This window comes from Manihot esculenta, chromosome 7 (genome assembly GCF_001659605.2).
Source record: "Manihot esculenta cultivar AM560-2 chromosome 7, M.esculenta_v8, whole genome shotgun sequence".
NCBI lineage: Eukaryota > Viridiplantae > Streptophyta > Magnoliopsida > Malpighiales > Euphorbiaceae > Manihot > Manihot esculenta.
In genome coordinates, this window is record NC_035167.2 from 3667475 (window position 1) to 3689139 (window position 21665).

Sequence of the window (21665 nt, forward strand, 5' to 3'; positions counted from 1 at the left end):
GCATGTATGGGCATATGTATGTCCCTGCGTGCATGCAGGGCCACATGCATGCCCCTGCGGGCATGCAGGTTACGGCCCTACATCAGCTATTCGGCACTATTTTAAAATAAAAACATAAAATTAATTTTTTATAATAATTTTAAAATAAAAAAAATAAAATGTTTTAAATATTTTAAAAAATATAATATTATATTTTTAAATATTATTAAATTTTATTATCTCTTAATTTATATTTATTTTAAAAATATTAAATTTTACTTTTTAAATTTTATTAATTTTTATAAATTTTTTAAATATATATTTATTTTATAAATTTTATTTTCACAAGAATTTCTTTTCTTTCTTCTCCTTCATTGTCATGATCTTCTTCGTCGTCATTATTTTTAAGAAAACAGTGGAATGACTATTTTATTGATAAAAGAAATAATAAAAATATTTTAATAAATATAATAAAAAATAAAAATATTTTAATATATTTCTAAAAAAAATAGAAATTATCTTGCTAATAATAGTAATATTTAAATATTAAATAAGAAAATTTTATTTAAAGGTAAAATTAAATTTAAAAAATTTTTTTTTCATTATTTATTTATTTTTAACAAAAAAATAATAAAATAATTATTTTATTGATATAGAAAAAATAAAAATATTTTAATAGGTTTTTAAAAATATAAAAACTGACTTGTTAATAATAATAATAAGATTAAATAATAAATCTCTTATTTAAAAATTTTATGTAATTTAAATAAATTTTAAGTCATTTTTAATAAAATTATAAGTAATAAAATTTAATCAGTAGGGATAAGCACCTGCGGTGCAGTTAATGTCCATGTTAGGTTTTCTCCAGAAATCAAAACCTCAACACTTCGTTGCAGGAAAGGGCCGCAGTAGAAAAAAAAATTTAGGAGTGTCAAAATAAATTATTAATTTTTATCGTATAAAAAAATATTTTTTAAATAATAATAAAAGAAAATTAGAGATTTTTACATGTTCATAGTTTTAAGAAAAACATATATTAAAATAATAAAAAAATATATTTTTTTATTATTATTGACAACTGCACTAATAATAACAATAATAATAGTAATATAGATAAAGGAAATAATATTTAACACTTGAGTAAGTATTTTATTTTTTAAATTATATATAAATTAATCATATTTATTAAATTTTATCAGGGAAGCAAAATTTTATAAAGTTTCAAATGAAGCAAAGCTAAACCCTAGTGCTTAGCTGTGATGATCCTGCTCCAACTGCAACTGTCCAGCAATTACACTGCAGATCTCCTTTTCTACGTTCCCCTGTCGAATTCAAATTTATATCTGGTAAGTTTATCAAGAAAAATACAAATTTTTTTTATATTTTAAATTTAATGTCTGCAATTGCATTTCATCACTTCAACACTAAAAACTCTCAAAAAAATGGAAAAATAATATTTTAATTGGCTGCAATTTCGATGATATCAATCACGCTGGTTGATGCAAAATCATGGCTGATGGCTCTTATTGACCATATCAAAATCTTTTTGTTTTTTACTCTATCCAAAATCACATGCAGCCTAATTCAATGCACATTTCACGCTAAAAGATCTATTCATTTTATTACTATCATTTTTTTTATAGAAGATCAAAGCTTGCGTTAACAGTACATTATAAATAATTGAAAAGAAAAAGGAAATGCTTAGAGATCTTGAGTGATGCAGCTTTTACAATACAATAAATATTCAAAGTAAGAATAAACATTAATAATTTATTATTTTCACTACATATCATTATGTTTTTGAAATAATGTCACTAGCTCCGTTTACTTATTTTTTTACCAGTAATTATTGAATAATAACTGAATCTGGTCGATTCTTCTCCGCATGCATACAGTTATTTAGTAATTTATTTGTTTGAATATATAATTCAGTTTTTATATCTACTTTACACATGATGATCATAGTAGTTTGAATTTTATGAAAGAATAAAAATGTTATAGTATGAAAACGAAAAAAATATCCACCTCATATTGTGATTAGACGTACAAAATTTTTTCTTCAAAATTGAAAGGCGGCTAGAAATTGTAAGGAGTTGGTTGTTAACGTCTCGATTTGCGTTCAATGGAAAAAGCCACCTATTGAAAGTTTTAAACTAAATATTGATGTTGTATTATTTCTACATCAAGATATGGGAGTGAGTTGTGTTTTAAGAAGAGGGAACGATAAGTTTATTACAGCACGTCAATAATAAATTCTTGATAATTTTGATATTTTTACGGCCGAGACTATGACCTTTAGGGAAATTTAAACTAACTCAAAGATGGTAGTTGGTTCTTGGTTATTGTGGAGTTTACACGTTCAACTTTCAATTATCAGGACTGAGATAAAAATGTCAATATTTATAATTTTTGTTTTTTATTGTAAGTATTTTATCTCGAAAATAATTTTTATTTTTATTAATTTTGTTGTAGGTCTACTAATAGTGTAGTTTATGCGCTTATTCGAACTCACCATGATATTACGGGCCTAGTTGAGATATTTTTGCTCTAATTGTATTTTTGAGTCCATGGTTTTTAAAGTTTAATAAAATTTACATTTTTTATTCAAAGAAAAATCATTCCACATCCTGTAATAACATACTTTATATATATATATATATATATATATATATATATATATATATTTTCAACTACCATTAGAAATTCCAAATCATTTTCTTTGAAGGAATCCAAGGAGTTCGACCAAATTCCTGTGAGAAGAGCCACCTGGACTTGTGGCCTCCTCTGCTTTGGTCTTCCATTCCATTGCCTGCCTCTTCATTTCTTTACCCTTCTTTCCATCCATTAACTCTCTCACAAGCTTCTCCACTTCTTCTCTCCTTACATTGTTATCAATCTCCATGCCAATACCCCATTCATTGCAAGCAAACCAACAGTTGGTCTGTTGCTCTGCGAAAAATGGCCAACAAACCATCGGAACACCTCCACAGATACTCTCCAATGTTGAATTCCACCCCATGTGGCTTAAAAAGCCTCCCATTGCAGGATGCTTCAAGATTTGCTCTTGTGCACACCAGCTCGCTAACATTCCTCTATCCTTAGTTTCTGACACAAATTCGGGTGGCACCATCGCAGCTTCGCCAACAACAAGATCTGGCCTTATTATCCACAAAAATGGTTTCTTACTGTTGGCTAGCCCCCAAGCAAATTCTACCATTTGTTGTGGGGTTATTACAGTGATGCTACCAAAGTTTACATACACAACAGAATTTGGTTCCTTTGAATCAAGCCAGTCAACACACTCTGGCTCTTCTTTCCAAAGATTTGAACCAATGTTTCTCAAGTTGCTGTCTGGGATCTGATCAACAAGCAACTGAAGAGGACCAATAGTATAAATAGGAGGCAACATGGTGGAAAGAACATCCAACACGTGTTTCTCAAAGGCCTCGAATGTATTCAAAATGACAGCAGAAGCTCTTGAAGTTCTCTCTATTTCCCTTACAAGGAAATTGAGCATGATGTCATTTCTGTCAGTAGTTCTGATAAAGCTTGGAAGATCCCTTAAGCGAATATTTTTCATTCCTGGAATCCAATCTATGGTTGTCTCCAAGTACCCATTTATTAGATGGCTCTCATCTGCATTTAACAAAACAGACCAAGTGCAAGAAAGATTCAGTAAACCTACAAAACCGATTCTTCTGCTAACTATATTTAGAAAAAGTGTGAGATTAAACCTTTAAGAGGTATTAAGCCTCTTTCAATCAGATAACGATAATGAGCATACCCCAAAACGCCACAGGAGCTGGGTGTCCAGAAAAGTACATTAGGAATTCCAAATTCTTGAGCTGCATGAAGGGTGAAGCTCATGCAACCGTCAGAAATAATACAAGTAACAGGTGGAACAGTATTGGAAGAATTAAGCCTGGAAAGAAGATGGCGAAATGGGAATAAGCAGTGATTGGGGATAGATTCAGCGAGAGAAACGACGTCTTGGGTGGCATCGGCATCAGAAAATGGAAGGCCATCAGTGATAGTCTCAAAGTGGAAATCTGGCAAGCCGTCAAGGGAACTGGGACCTCCAGACCTCAGCAAGCGTCTGTGATTATACTCTGTGTTGACAAAAGTAATGTGAAAGCCATTGGAGTGGAGGATTTTTGCTAGCTTGAGCATTGGATTTATATGACCTTGAGCTGGAATTGGGACGCACACAGCATGAGGTCTCTCATCTCTGGCAATGGCAGAGGAACCCATCTGTCTGTATGGCTACCAGAAGTCTATTAGAGCCGAATTTGATTAGGGAATCTGAAGCTAAATGCTGCTTTTTAACAAACATGTGAGACAAAAATTACCTTATGGTATAATGTTTTTTTTTTTAATACAATTCTATAATTTAACATACGATAAAAAGAGTAACGCGGTCTCACTTTATTAATAAAATGAGACTTTTTTATTCACTACGATCATTTATTTTAATTTTTAAAATTTTATAAAATATCTAATTTAATTCAAATATTTATAAATTTAGTTATAAAATTTTATTTTATAATAAAATAATCCCTTTAATTATAATTCATCCATACATTCTTATAAATTAGTCCTAAATATTATAATTATTTACAAATAGGTATTTATATTTTTTAAAAAATTAATCTCTAATATCTTATATTTAGAAATAAATTAATAAAATAAAAATTAATTAATACAAAAAAGAGATCAAATTTTTTATCTTATTTTTCACATGTAAAATATTAAAATTTAATAAACAAAGATATTAATTTATAAATATAAGGACTTATTAGTAATTATAATATTTAGGGACTAATCTATAAAATACATGATTAATTTTAATTAAAAATATAAATTTTAAATTAATTAATTATTTTATTAATCAAATAAAATTTAATGGACTAAATTTAAAAATATAAACATAAAAAAATAATTTTTATTAAATATCAGAGAGTAAATAGTAATTTATCAAGAATATTTAGCGTATTAATAATTAAATAGATAATAGTATTTTAAAATATAGTGTTTAATTAATTATTTTTAAAATATGAATAAAATTATAAAAATTTATAAAATATAGAGTTAAATAGGCATTATTTCTAATTTAAAAAAAAAAACATATCTTTCTGATTCAAAAGAGATTTGAGATACTAATTAATAGTTAATTATTTTGATAGGAAAATTAATTAATTGGTGTAATTTTTTAATAATAAAATAAATAAATAAATAACTTTAAATTGATTTTTTGAAAACTAAAACTGAAATATACAGACTGTCACTCAATTTAAGTTAAACTAAGATAAATTGAATTGTATGAAGTTTTAATTTAGTGTTAAAGGACTAAATAGAACTTTAATTTTAAATAAAATTAATATTTACGTTTATTTTTAATGTTTAAAAATTTATTTATTTTAATTTTATTAAATTAAAAATTTTCTTATTTATTTTTTTCTATAAATAATTTTAAAAATATTACATTAAATTCTATTTAAAAATATTTTAAAAATCTTTAATAAAAAAAATTTATTATTTAATTTTTAAATATTACCGTTATTAAACAATTTCTACACTTTTAAAAATCTATTAAAATATCATTATCTTTTATTTTTATGAAATAATTTTTTATTATCTTTTTATTAAAAATAATCAAAAAATAAAAAGAAAATTTATAAAATTTAATTTTACTCATAATAAATTATTTTATTTAATATTTAAATATTATCATTATTAATTAATCTCTACATTTTTTAAAAATTTATTTAAATATTTTTATATTTTTTTTATCAATAAAATAATTTTTTTATTATTTTCTCCTCCTTAAAAAACAAGAAGACGTTATCCTCCTCTTCCTCTTTAAAAAAAATACAGAAAAAAACAAAAAAGCTAAAAAAAAAATCTAATGGGGTAATTTGTTTTTTTTTTAATATTTTTAAAGATAAAAATAGATAAAATTTAATAAAAAAATTACTTTATTAATAATAAAAAAATAATAATGTTTTAATAAATTTTTTAAAATTAAAAAATTTATTATTAATAATAATAATACTACTAGACTAAATAATAAATACCTCTTAATAAAATAAATTACTTAAAAGAAAGAGACTCGACTCATCCCTGGAGCCACTGAAGCCACTCCAACTAGGCTAAAATTAGCTTTAGCTATGTTGATGCTAATCAAGCTCTAATTAAAGTTAAATAATTCATTCGTTTAATTTAAAATCGAATTTATTTAACCGGATAAATTAAAAGAAAAAATTTAAATATTTATAAAAATTAAATTAAATCAATAAAAATCAATTTCAATCGAATTGATTTGATTTAATTTAATTCAATTCAATTTAATCGATTAAATTTTTAATATATTTTTTATTTTAAAAAAAATATAAAAAAATATTTTGTAATTTCACTCATTCTCACTCCAAAATCTATAATTTAATTTATGTCAAAATAGCATATGTAATATCATACTATTAGTAAATAGCGATAATATTTTGATACGTCAAAAAATACTGAGATAATAATTAAAATATAATTATTAATTAAAAATAAAAATATAAAAAGATATATTATAATTTTATTTATTTTTATTTTAAAATTTATAATTCAATTTATATTAAATTAATATATCATTTTCATATTAATATTTTTTACAATGATTAAAAATTATCCCTTTTCACTATACTATATGTTCTATTTTGATACTACAGAATCACAAATTGTGAGATAAAAAATCAGTGAAATCACTTTTTTATACTTTTCTCTTTTATTTTATTTTAATATTAATTAAAATCTAATCTTATTTATATTATCAAAATAATATCATATTAATAAATAATTAATTCAGTTTAATTTTTTTATTTGATCAAAATTAAATAAAATCAAAATAAAATAATATTTTAAAAATTAAAAACTCAATTAAATTTAAAAAATATAAAATTTAACTAAAATTTTAAATTAATGTAATTCAATTAATTATTACTATTTAAACCAAATACTACCCCTCTCTAACTCCAACTGCAACGGTCCGGGAAACAAGTGAACAACAGATATTTTAAAAGCAGAACTAGTTGAAGAAATGCCAAGTGGCTGCAGTTTCTTGCATATCAATTTTGTTAATAACGCCAAAAACCAGATCAGCTGTGAGGGTCCCGCTTGGCCGCCCCAACATCAACCGTCCGTTTTTATTTTCTTTTTGAAGAAAGTTACGGAAGACCTTTTGTTTTTTTCCTCCTCAAGAAACACAGAACTAGTTGAAGAGATTCGTATTTTAATTGGCTGCAATCTTCATCATATATATATACATTTATATTTTCCCAAGGGAAAAAGATCATTGCAAAAGCCAAAGAGGCTGAGATTGCAGATAAGGTGTCTCCCAAAAAAGAAAAAAGACAAGGTAAAAAGTGTCAGGGTCCACGAATGAAAAGGCAAACAAAATTTCCAATTTAAGGAAGGGTCCACAAATGAAAAGTTCTTGCCTTTTCAATCAAGTATCAGGTCAGCCTGATCACGAACCACCATTATTGAAGCTCCTTTAGCCGAATTTTTTCCTATGGCTGCATCAAAATTAATCTTGATAAAATTCAACGATGGAGGTTCCCAATTATCAGGGGTCATTCCATTTGTGCTCATAGGTGGTGAAGGATTGTTGGCTTCATTGAAAGAGTCCCAATAATTAAGAGCAAAAGCTACAGTATTATAAGAGGACTGATCTCTTCCATGAAAGACAAGCTAGTTTCTTGCTTTCCAAATGCTCCAAAAAATGAAAACTAGCAGTTGTGGTACATCTAGTTCAGCGTTCACCTCATAAGTTGGTCACATAGTTCTTTCCTGCAGTCTTTGGAAGTTTCTCTACAAAGCATGGTTGATCGAATCTGAATCGAAGAAGTAAACCAACGGCTGCCGCTTTGGGACACTGAAGCAAGATGTGATTAACTGATTCCATGGATCCGCAATGTCTACATTCAGGAGGAACAGAAGAAATCTCTTATGAATAGCCATGTTAGAAGGGAGTTTTTCATTGAGAATATTCCAAAGAAAAATAGTTAATTTATTGGGAAGGTTAATGCCCCAAACTTTTCTCTAGAACCTCTCCATGTGAATTTGCGACATAAGTCCATGGCTTGCAGTCGAGGCATTGGCATACTCCCAGCGAATTTGAGGAGCTATGTGATAACGAGACTTCACTGTGTATTTGCCATTTTGCTCGAAATGCCAAATCAAATTATCTTCTTGCCTGCAACAACCCATTGGGAGTGATAAGATAAAATTAGCATCTTCTTCAATGAAATTCTTTCTTGCCAAATCCATATTCCATGTATGGGATGAAGGAACCAATAATTGAGAGACCCAAAGTATATGTTTATCATGCCCTTCCTTAGTTGTTGGATGATGAGGAAAAGTTTAAGGTAACCACTTGTCAGTTTGCACATTATGGAAGGATTTGTCTTCCCCAAAGAATACTTCTCTAGCCTATAAAGGATTATGACTCTCTCTTGCTTGTATAAAGGATCCATGTAGAAAATATATCATTATCAATTATGCGCCAACCTTGTTTTACTAGGAGAGCCATATTAAAGTCTCTTTGGCTCAAAAAGAGAATTCCAAGATGCCCAATGAATTTTGGGTTGCTTTTTTTCTTGGCCCACCAAAAATTTATATAATAGAATTGATAGATATTAGCATGAATTCTAAAGGCAAACATTGTATACACTCGAATAGCTTATAAGATTGATTTGATAAGAACTTTTCGACTCCTTCATATAGTAATTTCTCTTTTCATCCCATCATTTTGTTGAAAAATTCAATCTTTAATGGTGGAGAAAACCTTTAATTTAGCTTTAGGGATATCATAAGGCAACTCAAGAAATTTATTTGGAGCGTCCAGCTTATCAATCTAAAGAAGAGATACAATTCTCTAACGTAAATCTTGCAGTGTATTGGCGCTGAAGATTAGCCAAGATTCATGAAAATTAACTTTCTGACTGCTGGCCTCTAAATAATTCATCAAAATGTGATCAATTTTTCTTGCTTCCTAACATGGAGCAACTAGTTTTTGGGCTTTATGGTAAACTTGGACCAGACTTAACTTTTGCCGCCGACGTCCAATAGAGATCCACGATAGTTTTTCGGAAAGAGAATTTCGAGACGCACGAACTTTTAAAAGTGCGACAAGGGTTATAGGCCTGTCACAAAGTTCAATATCAAAGTTCTATCGTTTTTACATTTTAATTATTTTTTTAGATATTTTAGATATTTTCGTAATTTTGCTTATTATAATTTTATTTCTATCATAAATAGTCTCCCTTATTTATAAGAAACTCACTTTTCAATTTTTGAGAAATTTCAATAAAATTTTTAATTTTCTAGTATATATTTTCTCTTATTTCATTTTAATCAAACGATATTAGTTAAAATTTATGACAGAGTCTAAATAGTCCTTTATCACTTTCTCTGTACACGCCTTAGAATAAAATATAGAATAATCTTAAACGGTGAAATAAACCCTCCATAACCTCTGGAGGGAGTTATGAAATGAGTTCTATGGCCATTAATATGCATAGAATAGGTAACTGTCTTAATACATTTCATGATCCAAGCCATCTATTGCTCATGAAAGCCAAAGCAAGATAGCATGTGATGCGATATGTCCATTCAACATTGAAAAAAGTTTTTTTTTTTTAAATAATTTAATTTTTTATTAAAAAAATATTTTTAATCCATTAATTTTTCTTTGTATCTAAACATTAGAAATATTAAAAAAATACTTTTAATAAATTGATATGCTCGTTTCTAACAATAGATTCATAATAATTGAAAATCACTATAGCAATCGATGGACTTTAATAAGAAAGATTTAAATAATTATAATCGGATTTAAAATAAGTTTAAGTTTAAAAAATAATATATGATATACGGATTTAGGTGAATTCGAATTTTATTTATAAAATATTTATTATTTAAATATATTTTTATAAATAATTAATTTAATAAAAAATATATTTTATAATAATATTTATATATTTTTTTATTTAAAAATTAAAAATTAAATATTTTTTGAAAAATTAAAATTTTTAAATGAAAATTATTAATGAAAAAGTATTTTATATATATAAATTATTAATTAAAATATATAAGATTAAATAAATTTAGATTAGGCCGGTGCCATAGATCTATTCGATTTCAAAGTGAATCGAACTGAAAAAATTAAAAATTAAATTTTAAAAATATTAAAAATCGAATTAAACGGATTATTAAGATATAATTGAATTGAAATCGAATCAAACCAATAAAAATTAGTTTGATTCGATTTGATTATATCAAAACTGAAATTTGTAAATTTAACACTTTTGGACTTATTCTGCTGATTGGGTTAGATAAGGGAGGACAGAGAAAATGTTGGATTTGGATTGCTGGTTGAGTTGGATAAGAGTTAATGTAATAGTATATAATAAAATCAGTTAATTTAGTTAATCGGTTATTTAAAATATTTAAATCGAGTTAAATCGAAAATTAAATAATCTCAAAAATACTAACCAAATCAAAATGAATATTTTGACTAACCGAACCGTTGAACCAAAAACAATCGATTCGATTCAATTTCTCAATTTGAATCAAGATATGCTCTATGATTTAGATTTTGTTCAGATAATAATAATTAAATTTGAAATAAATTTAAATAATTTAAAATAATTTTTAATTGAGTTAAAAATAAATTTAAATATTACGTGGAATTAGATAATTTAATTTTTCGTGTTGCTCTAATCATTTACATTTCTAATCATGAAAGCTCGAACTCAATTGGCGGTTAACAAAAGGAGTACCTGCAAATGGAACCAAAATATAATCAATAAGTTTAAAAAAGGTATTAATCGTCTTCGTCCTCACCTTAACGATATAATCAATAATTTCTTATTAAGCGGAGTCTTATCTTGAATTAAGATCGTTATCATCAAATACACAAATTTTATTTTACCTATATACTTGTTTATTGATGTTTTGAGATTCGAAAAGAATAGATTTTCTATGTGTATGAAAAAACTTAATTTAGAGGCGTTCGTGCCCTCCTTTTTTAGAGTATTTTTTCAAATCATGCAAAAATGGAGAATTATTTTCTAAAACATGCAGGATTCGAAAATATTTTCGAATCCTGTGTGTCAACGCAGCGTGTTCGCTAGTCATACTGGCGAACACGCTTGTTCGACACCCATGGTGGTGGCGAAAAAGGGAGAGTTCGCCACCATGGGTGGCAAAATCTGTCTTGGTGAGCTTGTTCTCCACTATGAGTGGCGAACAATCTCGTCCGAGAATTGTTCGTCACTTTAAGTGGCGAACAATTCTCCTGCGTGGCATGTCTACCACAGGAATTTGTTCGCCAGCGATGCGGGCAAACAAATTCTTGTAAAAATAAAATTTTTAAAATAAATATATATTTAAAAAATTTAGAAAAATTAATAAAATTTTATACAAAATTAAAATATATTTATTAATATTAATTAAAATATATTAATATTAAATTTATTTTGTATACTTAAAATTATATATTTTTTAATTATCAATCAATTAATAATTTATTTTTCCTATACATGCAGGCCCGTGTGGCTCTGCAAAAGAAAAGTGTTCCACACTTACAGTGGCGAATTGGTCAAAAGCTGCGTGCATGGTACAGCCTGCAGCCACTATTTCAAAATAAAAAAATAAAATTATTTTATTAAAATAATTTTAAAATAAATAAATAAAATATATTAAATATTTTAAAAAATATAAATTTTATTATTTCTTAATTTATATTTATTTTAAAAATATTAAATTTTATTTTTAACAGTATAATAAATTTTAATTTTTTAAAAATAAAAAAATATATATATAATATTTTAATAATAAAAATTTTTTTATTAAAATTATATATTTTTTAATCATCAATCAATTAATAATTTATTTTTCCTGTGCATGCAGGTCCGCATGGCTCTGCATGCAGAAGAAAAGTGTTTGCCAAGTAAGTGGCGAACAGTGTTCGCGTGCATGGTACAGCCCTGCAGCCACTATTTCAAAATAAAAAAATAAAATTATTTTATTAAAATAATTTTAAAATAAATAAATAAAATATATTAAATATTTTCAAAAAATATAAATTTTATTATCTCTTAATTTATATTTATTTTAAAAATATTAAATTTTATTTTTAACAGTATAATAAATTTTAATTTTTTAAAAATAAAAATATATATATATAATATTTTAATAATAAAAATTTTTTCATACACTATTTAAATTTATAAAATATTTTAATTTTAAAATATATAAATTTACTAAATAATAGATTAGATAATTTAAATTTAAATATTATAATAATAATATTATAAAAAATTAATTTTATAATAAAATTAGAAATAAATTATTAATTGATTGATGATTAAAAAATATATAATTTTAAGTATATAAAATAAATTTAATATTAATATATTTTAATTAATATTAATAAATATATTTTAATTTTGTATAAAATTTTATTAATTTTTCTAAATTTTTTAAATATATATTTATTTTAAAAATTTTATTTTTATAAGAATAATATAGAAAAGTGTTCACCACTGTAAGTGGCGAACAAATTTCTGTGGCATCACATGCATGCAACTGCATGCATGTGATATGAGAAAAGTGTTGGCCACTGTCAGTGGCCAACACTTTTCTTTTGGTGATATTTGAGCATGTTCGCCACCCAAGGTGGTGAACAATTCTTTTCGCTAAGCTGGCGTGCCACGGGACCCGGACGAGATTATTCGCCACTCATAGTGGCGAACAAGCTCACCAAGGCAGAGTTCGCCACCCATGGTGGCGAACTCTCCCTTCTTCGCCACCATGGGTGTCGAACAAGCGTGTTCGCCAGTCCTACTGGCGAACACGCTGCGTTGACACACAGGATCCGAAAATATTTTCGAATCCTGCATGTTTTAGAAAATAATTCTCCATTTTTACATGATTTGAAAAAATGCTCCCTTTTTTATTCTCTTTTCTTTTATCCTCTAGTGACGCATAGTCACACTTAGCCACACTATTACAGTGTTTGATGGCTCGGCTCGGCGTGGCTATTACAGTGTCATCTATCTCTATCACGGTGAGCCATGCCGAGCTATCAATTTGGACGTATTTGCCTGTCCATCAGGTAGCCATTTAATTCCTTTTCGTTATGCCCATCAACTGGCTATTTAATTTTCCGTCACATCGAATGAGCTGGATTCCTTCTGATCAGCCCGGTTTGCTTGCTCTAAAAAATTTCTGAGTCTGTTGAAAGAATATTTCAGAACTTGATTTCAGTTTGGCACTAGAACACCTAGCGATCATCACTAAGATCTTTTTTTTTTTTTTGTCTAAATTCAATCCATTAAAGGAACTAAAATATAAACAAGTGAATTTTCTTTATGTATTTTGAATGCACGTCAACCAAAATTAGACAAGATTTGCAACGTATTTTTTATTTTTCTTTTTGTTTCCAAACACATAATTTATGCTTTTCGAATTTCGATCCGTCGAGTTTGAAATTTGATTTTTCCAAGTCTCAGATTTCGGTAGAGATATTATATCAGTTAGACAAGATCTTGATACATTACTAGTAAAATACTTTTCTTTACCTAATTAATTGAAAAGAAAAAAGAAATACTTAGATAAGTCTTGTTGAATAATATCTTGAGTGGTACTGCTTTTACACTACAAGAAATATTCAAAGAAAGAATAAACATTACTAATTGATTATTTTCATTGCATATCCTTATTTGCAAATGACCATTACATTAGTAATTGATTATTTTGATAAAACTTTTATTTAGTAATCTATCATAGAATTACATAGTAATATATATTTTTGTTTTCAACTACCATGGTAGTAATTCCAACTCACTTTCTTTGAAGAAATTCAACAAGTTCGACCAAATTCCTGTGAGAAGAGCCGCCTGGACTTGTGGCCTCCTCTGCTTTGGTCTTCCATTCCATTGCCTGCCTTTTCATTTCTTTACCCTTCTTTCCATCCATCAACTCTCTCACAAGCTTCTCCACTTCTTCTCTCTTTACATTGTTATCAATCTCTATGCCAATACCCCATTCATTGCAAGCAAACCAACAGTTGGTCTGTTGCTCTGCGAAAAATGGCCAACAAACCATTGGAACACCTCCACAGATACTCTCTAATGTCGAATTCCACCCCATATGGCTTAAAAATCCTCCTATTGCAGCATGCTTCAAGATTTGCTCTTGTGGACACCAGCTCGCAAACATGCCTCTATCCTCAGTTTCAGACACAAATTCGGGTGGCAACATCGCAGCTTCGCCAACCACAAGATCTGGCCTTAATATCCATAAAAATGGTTTCTTGCTATTGGCTAGCCCCCAAGCAAATTCCACCATTTGTTGTGGGGTTATTACAGTGATGCTACCAAAATTTACGTACACAACAGAACCTGGTTCTTTTGAATCAAGCCAGTCAATACACTCTGGTTGTTCTTTCCAAAGATTTGAACCAATGCTTTTCAAGTTGCTGTCTGGGATCTGATCAACAAGCAACTGAAGAGGACCAATAGTATAAATAGGAGGCAACAAGGTGGAAAGAACATCCAACACATTTTTCTCAAAGGCATCGAATGTGTTCAAAATGATAGCGGAAGCTCTTGAAGTTCTCTCTACTTCCCTTGCAATGAAATTGAGCATGATGTCATTTCTCTCAGTAGTTCTGATAAAGCTTGGAAGATCCCTTAAGCGAATATTTTTCATTCCTGGAATCCAATCTATGGTTGTTTCCAAGTACCCATTTGTTAGATAGCTCACATCTGCATTTCACAGAACATATCAGGTGCAAGAAAGATTCGGTAAATTAACCTACAAAATCGATTCTTCTGCTAACTATATTTAGAAAGAGGGTGAGAGTATTAAACCTTTAAGAGGTATGAAGCCTCTTTCAATCAGATGACGATAATGAGCATGCCCCAAAACGCCACAGGAGCTGGGTGTCCAGAAAAGTACATCAGGAATCCCAAATTCTTGAGCTGCGTCAAGAGTGAAGCTCATGCAACCATCAGAAATGATACAAGTAACAGGTGGAACAGCATTGGAAGAATTAAGCCTGGAAAGAAGATGGCGAAATGGGTGTAAGCAGTGCTTGGAGGTAGATTCAGCGAGAGAAGCGATGTCTTGGGTGGCATCGGCATCCGAAAATGGAAGGCCATCAGTGATAATCTCGAAGTGGAAATCTGGCAATCCGTCAAGGGAATTGGGGCCTCTAGACCTGAGCAAGCGTCTGTGATTATACTCTGTGTTGACAAAAGTAATGTGAAAGCCATTGGAGTGGAGGATTTTTGCTAGCTTGAGCATTGGATTTATATGACCTTGAAGTGGAGCTGGGACGCACACAGCATGAGGTCTCTCATCTCTGGCAATGGCAGAGGAACCCATCTGTCTGTATGGCTACCAGAGGGGAAATGAAGCTAAATGCTGCTTCGTATAACACAAGCGAAGAGACACGTCAGTGCGAGGGTTCCATTAGATAATGGAGTAAATACTGGCCCCAGCACTTTACCTGTATCCATACGGAATGGGCTATGTTCAGAAATAATTTCAAGAGTAGTGTTTAGATACCACAATTATTATCCATTTTATTTTTTTTTTCATATATATTTCCTCCTCCTCATTATAATCCTATTTAAGTTTTTATTTTCAAAAAAAATTTTAAAATATTTTTTAATATTTAATAAATTTAATATATTTAAAATAAATATAATTAAAAAATTAATAAATAAAATTATATTGTAGCTCTACTATACTGTTCATTTAGACTACTACTGTTTTTTAACGGTTCCCTCGATGGTACAGTCCTATTCTTTTTTTCTTTTTTATATATTATCTCTGAAAAGGATCTGTAATATCTATCTTGATATAAATATTTTTATCCTTTTTTTAATGGGTAAACATCTCAATATTATGTATTATTATCCTTGTTATAATATTTAAGGGTATTTCAAGTATTTTTTTTTATACAACTCAAATATAAGTATCAAGTCAAATTCATTCTTAACATTAAATCTATTTACTGCCCTAATATCAATAAAGTCACTTTCTAACTCCAACATGTTATACGCATCAACAGGGGTGAGCAGTATTCAGTTCAAACCGAAAAAATCGATCGAATTAAATTAATTTAAAATTTTAATTCAGTTTTTTATACATTTCGGTTCGGTTCGGTTCGATTTTTAATTTTAAAAATTTTGATTATTTCAGTTCGGTTCGATTTTGATAAAAAAAAAATCAAAAAAACTAAACTGAACCGATTAGTGATAATAATATGTTTTTTCAATAATATAGAGAAATTAAATCATATTAAGATTAAAATATTTTAATTAAATTTTAAAATATTAAAAATAAAATATAAAAATAAAAAATTATTAAAAATTAAAATCGATAAAACCGAACTGAATCGAATTGAATCAGACCGATTCGATTCGATTCGATTCGGTTTCTGATCAAAATCGGTTCGGTTCGGTTTTCATAAACACTAAAATTTTGATTTTCGGTTTAGGAGAGCAGTATTCGGTTCAAATCAAAAAAACCGACCGAACCGAACTGATTTAAAATTTTAGTTCGGTTTTTTATACATTTCTATTCGGTTCGGTTTTTAATTTCAGAAATTTCAGTTATTTCGGTTCGGTTCGGTTTTGATCAGAAAAAACTGAAAAAACCGAACCGAATCGAACCGAATCAGACCGGTTCGGTTCGATTTCTGACCAAAATCGGTTCGGTTTGATTTTTATAAATACTAAAATTTTGGTTTTCGATTTATTCGATTCGATTCGATTTTAAACCGAACCGACCGAATACTCACCTCTATTTTGATTTATTCGATTCGATTTAGTTTTAAACCGAACCGACCGAATACTCACCCCTACACATATGAGAAGGTTAATATATGAAAGGTCTTCTTACAATCAATATTTCCTCTGAATTATCATTTTTTATCAATAGTTTATAGTTGTTTGTAAAGTTCATGATCATCTGAAAAAAAAAAAAAAAAAACCTATTATTTATTCAATTCACTCACAGTAAACAGATTTCAAATTTTAGGTATACAAAATTTTATAACCATCTAAATTTTCAACCATTACCCATTAAAATATTTTAATGTGATACGTAAAAAAATAAAATAATTATACTAAAAGCAGAAACATGAAAGATCTATTGTCCTCGCCTTTAAGAATCGGGGACCACAAAAGCTTTTTCTCCTCATAAAACTTTTAAGAGAAGAAGAAATGGAGGCGGATAGAAATAATGAGAGGAATATTTTGAAGCACAGTCCTATTAAAAGTAGTGGATTAAAGGTTTAATATTTAATTGAGATTGAATTAGAATTTAACCAGTGTTATTAAATATATATTATAATATTAATAATATTTTTTTATAATTAATACTTTATATATTTATGCATAATTATTAAAATAAATTCAATTAAATTTTAAGTTCAGAAATATTTTAAACAAAACAACTTAAAATTTTAAGGATATTTTAAATTATATTTGACAGGAAAACACTTATAATTATAATTTTATAATAAAAATGAAAACAAATATTAATATATTAAAATTATATAATCCGATAAATGCATAATTTTATGTATTTTTAAACCTAAAAAAGATAATAAAATAAAAAATTGTAATTACTTAATTTAATTAAATATAAATTATTCATATCATTGATTATTTAAATTGTATTATCATTATTTTAGAAAAAATTGTAAAAAAATAATAGAGTAAAATATATTTTTTATGAATAAAATTACACAAATGGCCCTATTTTTTTATCCTATCAATTTAATTTCTCAATTATTTCTCTAATTAAAAAAAAAAAAAAATAGCAATCATCATATTTGACTTGAAAGAGAATAGTTCTCAACATCAGACTGAAACCGACTAGTTAGACCGATTAAAAATCCAGTTCGAATCCATTGAATTGGATTTCTTTCTTGATTAAAAAAATAAAACAAAATCTTGACTATAAGGTCTGTTTAGCCTGTGAGGCTGTCACCCTTTAAGAAAAAGGGTGATTTACGATTTAGTCTCTAGATATTACCATTATTAATAAGTCAATCCCTGTATTTTTAGAAACTTATTAAAACATACTTATATTTTCTCTCCGTCAACGAAATAGTCCTTCTGTCTATTTTTGCCGTTAAAAATATAGTAAAAGACTATATTACCCCCAATTATTTTTCTCCTTCTCCTCCTCCTTTCTTTTCTTCTTCATCAATTCTTCTTCCTTCTGCTTCTTCTTCTGCTTCTTCTCTTTCTTCTCCTTCTTCTCCTTCTTCTTCTTCTTCTTCTTGAAGCTTCTTCTCCTTCTTCTCCTTCTTCTTCTCCTGCTTCTTCTTCTTTCTCTTCTTCTTCTTCTTCTTCTTCTTTTTCGGAGGAGGAGGAGGAGGAGGAGGAGGAGGATGAAAGAAAAGACGGGGACTATTTCGTTGACAAAAAGAAACGATAAGGACGTTTTAATAGATCTGAGAAAAGATAGGGACTATTTTGTTGACAAAAAGAAACAATAAGGACGTTTTAATAGATTTCTAAAAATATAGGGAGGGATGATTTCGTTGATAGAAAGAAACGATGAGGAGGGACTATTTCGTTGACATAAAAAAACGATAAGGATGTTTTAATAGATATGAAAAAAGATAGGGACTATTTCATTGATGAAAAAAAACGATAAGGACTTTTTAATAGATATGAAAAAAGATAAAAATATTTTAATAGATTTTTGAAAATGTAAGGACTAACTTGTTAATAATTGCAATATACAAGGACTAAATAAATGGTTTTATTTGAGGGTAAAATTGGATTTTAAAAATTTTCTCTCTCCTCCTTTATCTAATTTTAACGGAAAATAGGACGGAAGGACTATTTCGTTGACGGAAATAAAATATAAGGATGTTTTAATAGGTTTCAAAAAATACATGGACTGACTTGTTAATAATGGTAATACTCAGGGACTAAATCATAAATTACCCTAAGAAAAAAAATTTTTTTCCCTTTTTTTTCACTTGACCAACTGAGTCCATGATTTGACTCTTACAATAATTATTATTTCAGCATGACGTAATTCCTTTAATATTGAATAAAAATATTTTTATTATTTTTTAATTTATATTTATATCACGTTGTTTTAATATTAGATAATTGTACAAATAATTATTAAAATATTTTAAAAATTACAGATTACATCTTTAATTAAAACACTGATAAAAAAATTTTAGTCAATAATTTTTATCACAGCTTTAATCATAACCAAGAAGATATAACTAATGGAACGATAATAAAAATAAAATAATGGATAAAAAGTGTTAGAGAATAATATAATTAAAAAGAGATAAATAATTATTATTTTTAAATTAATTTCTCTTACTTATTATTTATTTTTTTATTATCATTCTATTTATTTAAATTTTATTATCTCACTCCCAACTAAAGCTAGTTTAGAGAAAAATATCATTAGAAATAGATAAATAATTTTTTTCTCTAAAATATAACTTTTTTTATTTATTATTTATTTTTTTATTATCATTATATTTATTTAAATTTTATTATCTTCTTTATAATTAAAGTTGCAAAAACGTTGCCGACCAATCTGACTTATTTCACTGGGTCATCGATATCTTGAGCTTTTTATAAAATTAAGATTGGGGCTACTTTTATTTTTGAATTTAAGATTGGAAATATTTTATTTGTTATTTTGGGATTCGGCTGTCATGTGGCAGCCGAAAAGGACGCCTGATATCTTTTTGACAGTAATTTTTTATTTAAATATTAATAATAAAATTTTTTAAATATTAATATATTAAAATTATAAAAAATATTTATTATTATAAAAATATAATATAAATAAAAAATTAATATAATATAAATATTTTATTATAATATATTAAGCGCCACTTTAAGTGGTGTCAGACCACATTTTATAAAAAAAGTCTGATGTCTGTCAAAGAGACGTCAAGCGTCCTTTTCGACTGCCACCTAAAGTTCGGCTGTAAAATATATTTTTATATTTTTATAATAATTGTAAAAATAACTGTAAAATAAAATTATATAATTCGATAATAAAATTATTAAAATTGATTTTGAAATTGGAGTGGGAGAGATTTTATTTGCGAATTTAGAGTTCGGCTACCACTTTATATTTTACAGTTATATTATCAAATTATATAATTCAATAATAAAACTATTAAAATTGACATGGTATTTAAAGCGTTGAATATTATTAAAATATATTTTAAAGTGTCTAGATTTCTGCATGTAAAATATTATTTATAAAAAAATTAAAAATATATTTTTTAAAAGTATATAGAAATAATTAATAATTAAAATATTATTAATTATGAAAAATTTATATGAAATGTAAGCTAGACACTTTTTACAAATAATTAATAAATAAAATTATTTTAATTTAGATGTATATAAATATGAAAAAATATTTAAAGAAAAAATTTTAAAATATTTATTAATTATTTTTTAGTGCCTTAAAATATAAAAAATATTTAACTAAAAATATTTTTTATAAAATAAATAAATTTAAAATATATAATTTTTATACAATTGTTTTTAATATTTTTCAATAGATCTATTTTTTAAAATTTTCACAAATATGATGAAATTTTAAATTTTTTTAACTCATAATTTAATAAAAATTTCAAAATATATAATTTCATTATAATAAATTTGAGTAATTTTTCTTAAATAATTATTTATTTAATATTTTTTCATATTTATATTAATTTAAAAATAAAAATAATAAATTTATCTATTTTTAATAATAATTTTAATTAATTTTTATATATTTTTAGAAAAAAAAATAATTTTAATTTTTTTATAAATAATACCTCAAAGAATCTTCCCCAACCATGTTCGTCACTTAAATATAGAATATAATCCAAAATTTATTTTCTATTTTTTTATAAAATTAAAATATTTAATATTTAAAGTGTCAAAAATATCGAGTTTAATTGTCAAATTTCGCAGTTTGATAATATAATTATTAAATAAAAATTTTAAATTTTAAAATATTTTTAAAGTAAACATAATTTTTAATTTTTAATTTATTTTATGCATAATTTGTAAAAAGGCTCCAGTAGTTATAGTTTCCACGTGAGTGGGCGCACCCCTGGCACTAAGCTCCGAAAAGTTAGGCTGCCCATTTTCCGTCTATATCTTCTCGTTGACAGCTGGGTGGTTTAAATATTACTTCCCTGTCCCTCTTTTTGTTTTTAATTATTTTTAATTGTTATAAAGTATCGTATACCTTAATTATATTATAATTAATATATAAATTATTTATTATAATTTTATTTATCTAAATAAATATTTATATTTGAGAAAATATCCATAAAATTTTAAATTTTATATTTTTTATAAATTATATACTTAATTTTTTTCGACAAAATATTTTATTTTAATCATTTTTTTTATAATTATACTCCTCTTATATATTTTCATTAAAAATTAATATAAAAAAATCAATTTAATATAAAAAATTTCAAATTAATAGATAAAAACTCTAAATAAAATTATTTCATCCATTGACATTTCTTTTATTTATTTTAAATTGAGTGTTAAAAGTTTAATCACGAAATAAAAAGATATTATAATTAGAGTTTTAAATATTACTAC

The 21665-nt window shown here is 26.4% G+C and overlaps 2 protein-coding genes across 2 annotated transcripts; both read right to left on the reverse strand.

Moving 5' to 3' along the window:
- Positions 1 to 2678: 2678 nt before the first annotated feature.
- Positions 2679 to 4311, reverse strand: LOC110619178 (7-deoxyloganetin glucosyltransferase). Its single transcript, XM_021762451.2, has 2 exons — positions 3714 to 4311; positions 2679 to 3615 (listed from the first exon to the last, which is right to left on the reverse strand). The coding sequence occupies exons 1-2, from the start codon at positions 4228 to 4230 to the stop codon at positions 2690 to 2692; spliced, it is 1443 nt and encodes a 480-aa protein (XP_021618143.1). The 5' UTR covers positions 4231 to 4311; the 3' UTR covers positions 2679 to 2689.
- A 9284-nt stretch (positions 4312 to 13595) lies between these two features.
- LOC110618636 (7-deoxyloganetin glucosyltransferase) lies at positions 13596 to 15459 on the reverse strand. Its single transcript, XM_021761811.1, has 3 exons — positions 14904 to 15459; positions 13877 to 14798; positions 13596 to 13686 (listed from the first exon to the last, which is right to left on the reverse strand). Exons 1-3 carry the CDS (start codon positions 15418 to 15420, stop codon positions 13611 to 13613), a joined length of 1515 nt encoding a protein of 504 aa, XP_021617503.1. The 5' UTR covers positions 15421 to 15459; the 3' UTR covers positions 13596 to 13610.
- Between the last annotated feature and the right edge of the window lie 6206 nt (positions 15460 to 21665).

Bases quoted from the DNA above. Each gene is read 5' to 3' on its own strand.
- LOC110619178 (XM_021762451.2), bottom strand. From the start codon at position 4,230: ATGGGTTCCTCTGCCATTGCCAGAGATGAGAGACCTCATGCTGTGTGC. The intron at 3,616-3,713 runs GTTTAATCTCAC...TGTTAAATGCAG, and splicing joins AGGCTTAATACCTCTTAAAG to ATGAGAGCCATCTAATAAAT.
- LOC110618636 (XM_021761811.1), bottom strand. From the start codon at position 15,420: ATGGGTTCCTCTGCCATTGCCAGAGATGAGAGACCTCATGCTGTGTGC. The intron at 14,799-14,903 runs GTTTAATACTCT...TGTGAAATGCAG, and splicing joins AGGCTTCATACCTCTTAAAG to ATGTGAGCTATCTAACAAAT. The intron at 13,687-13,876 runs GTGAGTTGGAAT...TATTTCTTGTAG, and splicing joins GTTGAATTTCTTCAAAGAAA to TGTAAAAGCAGTACCACTCA.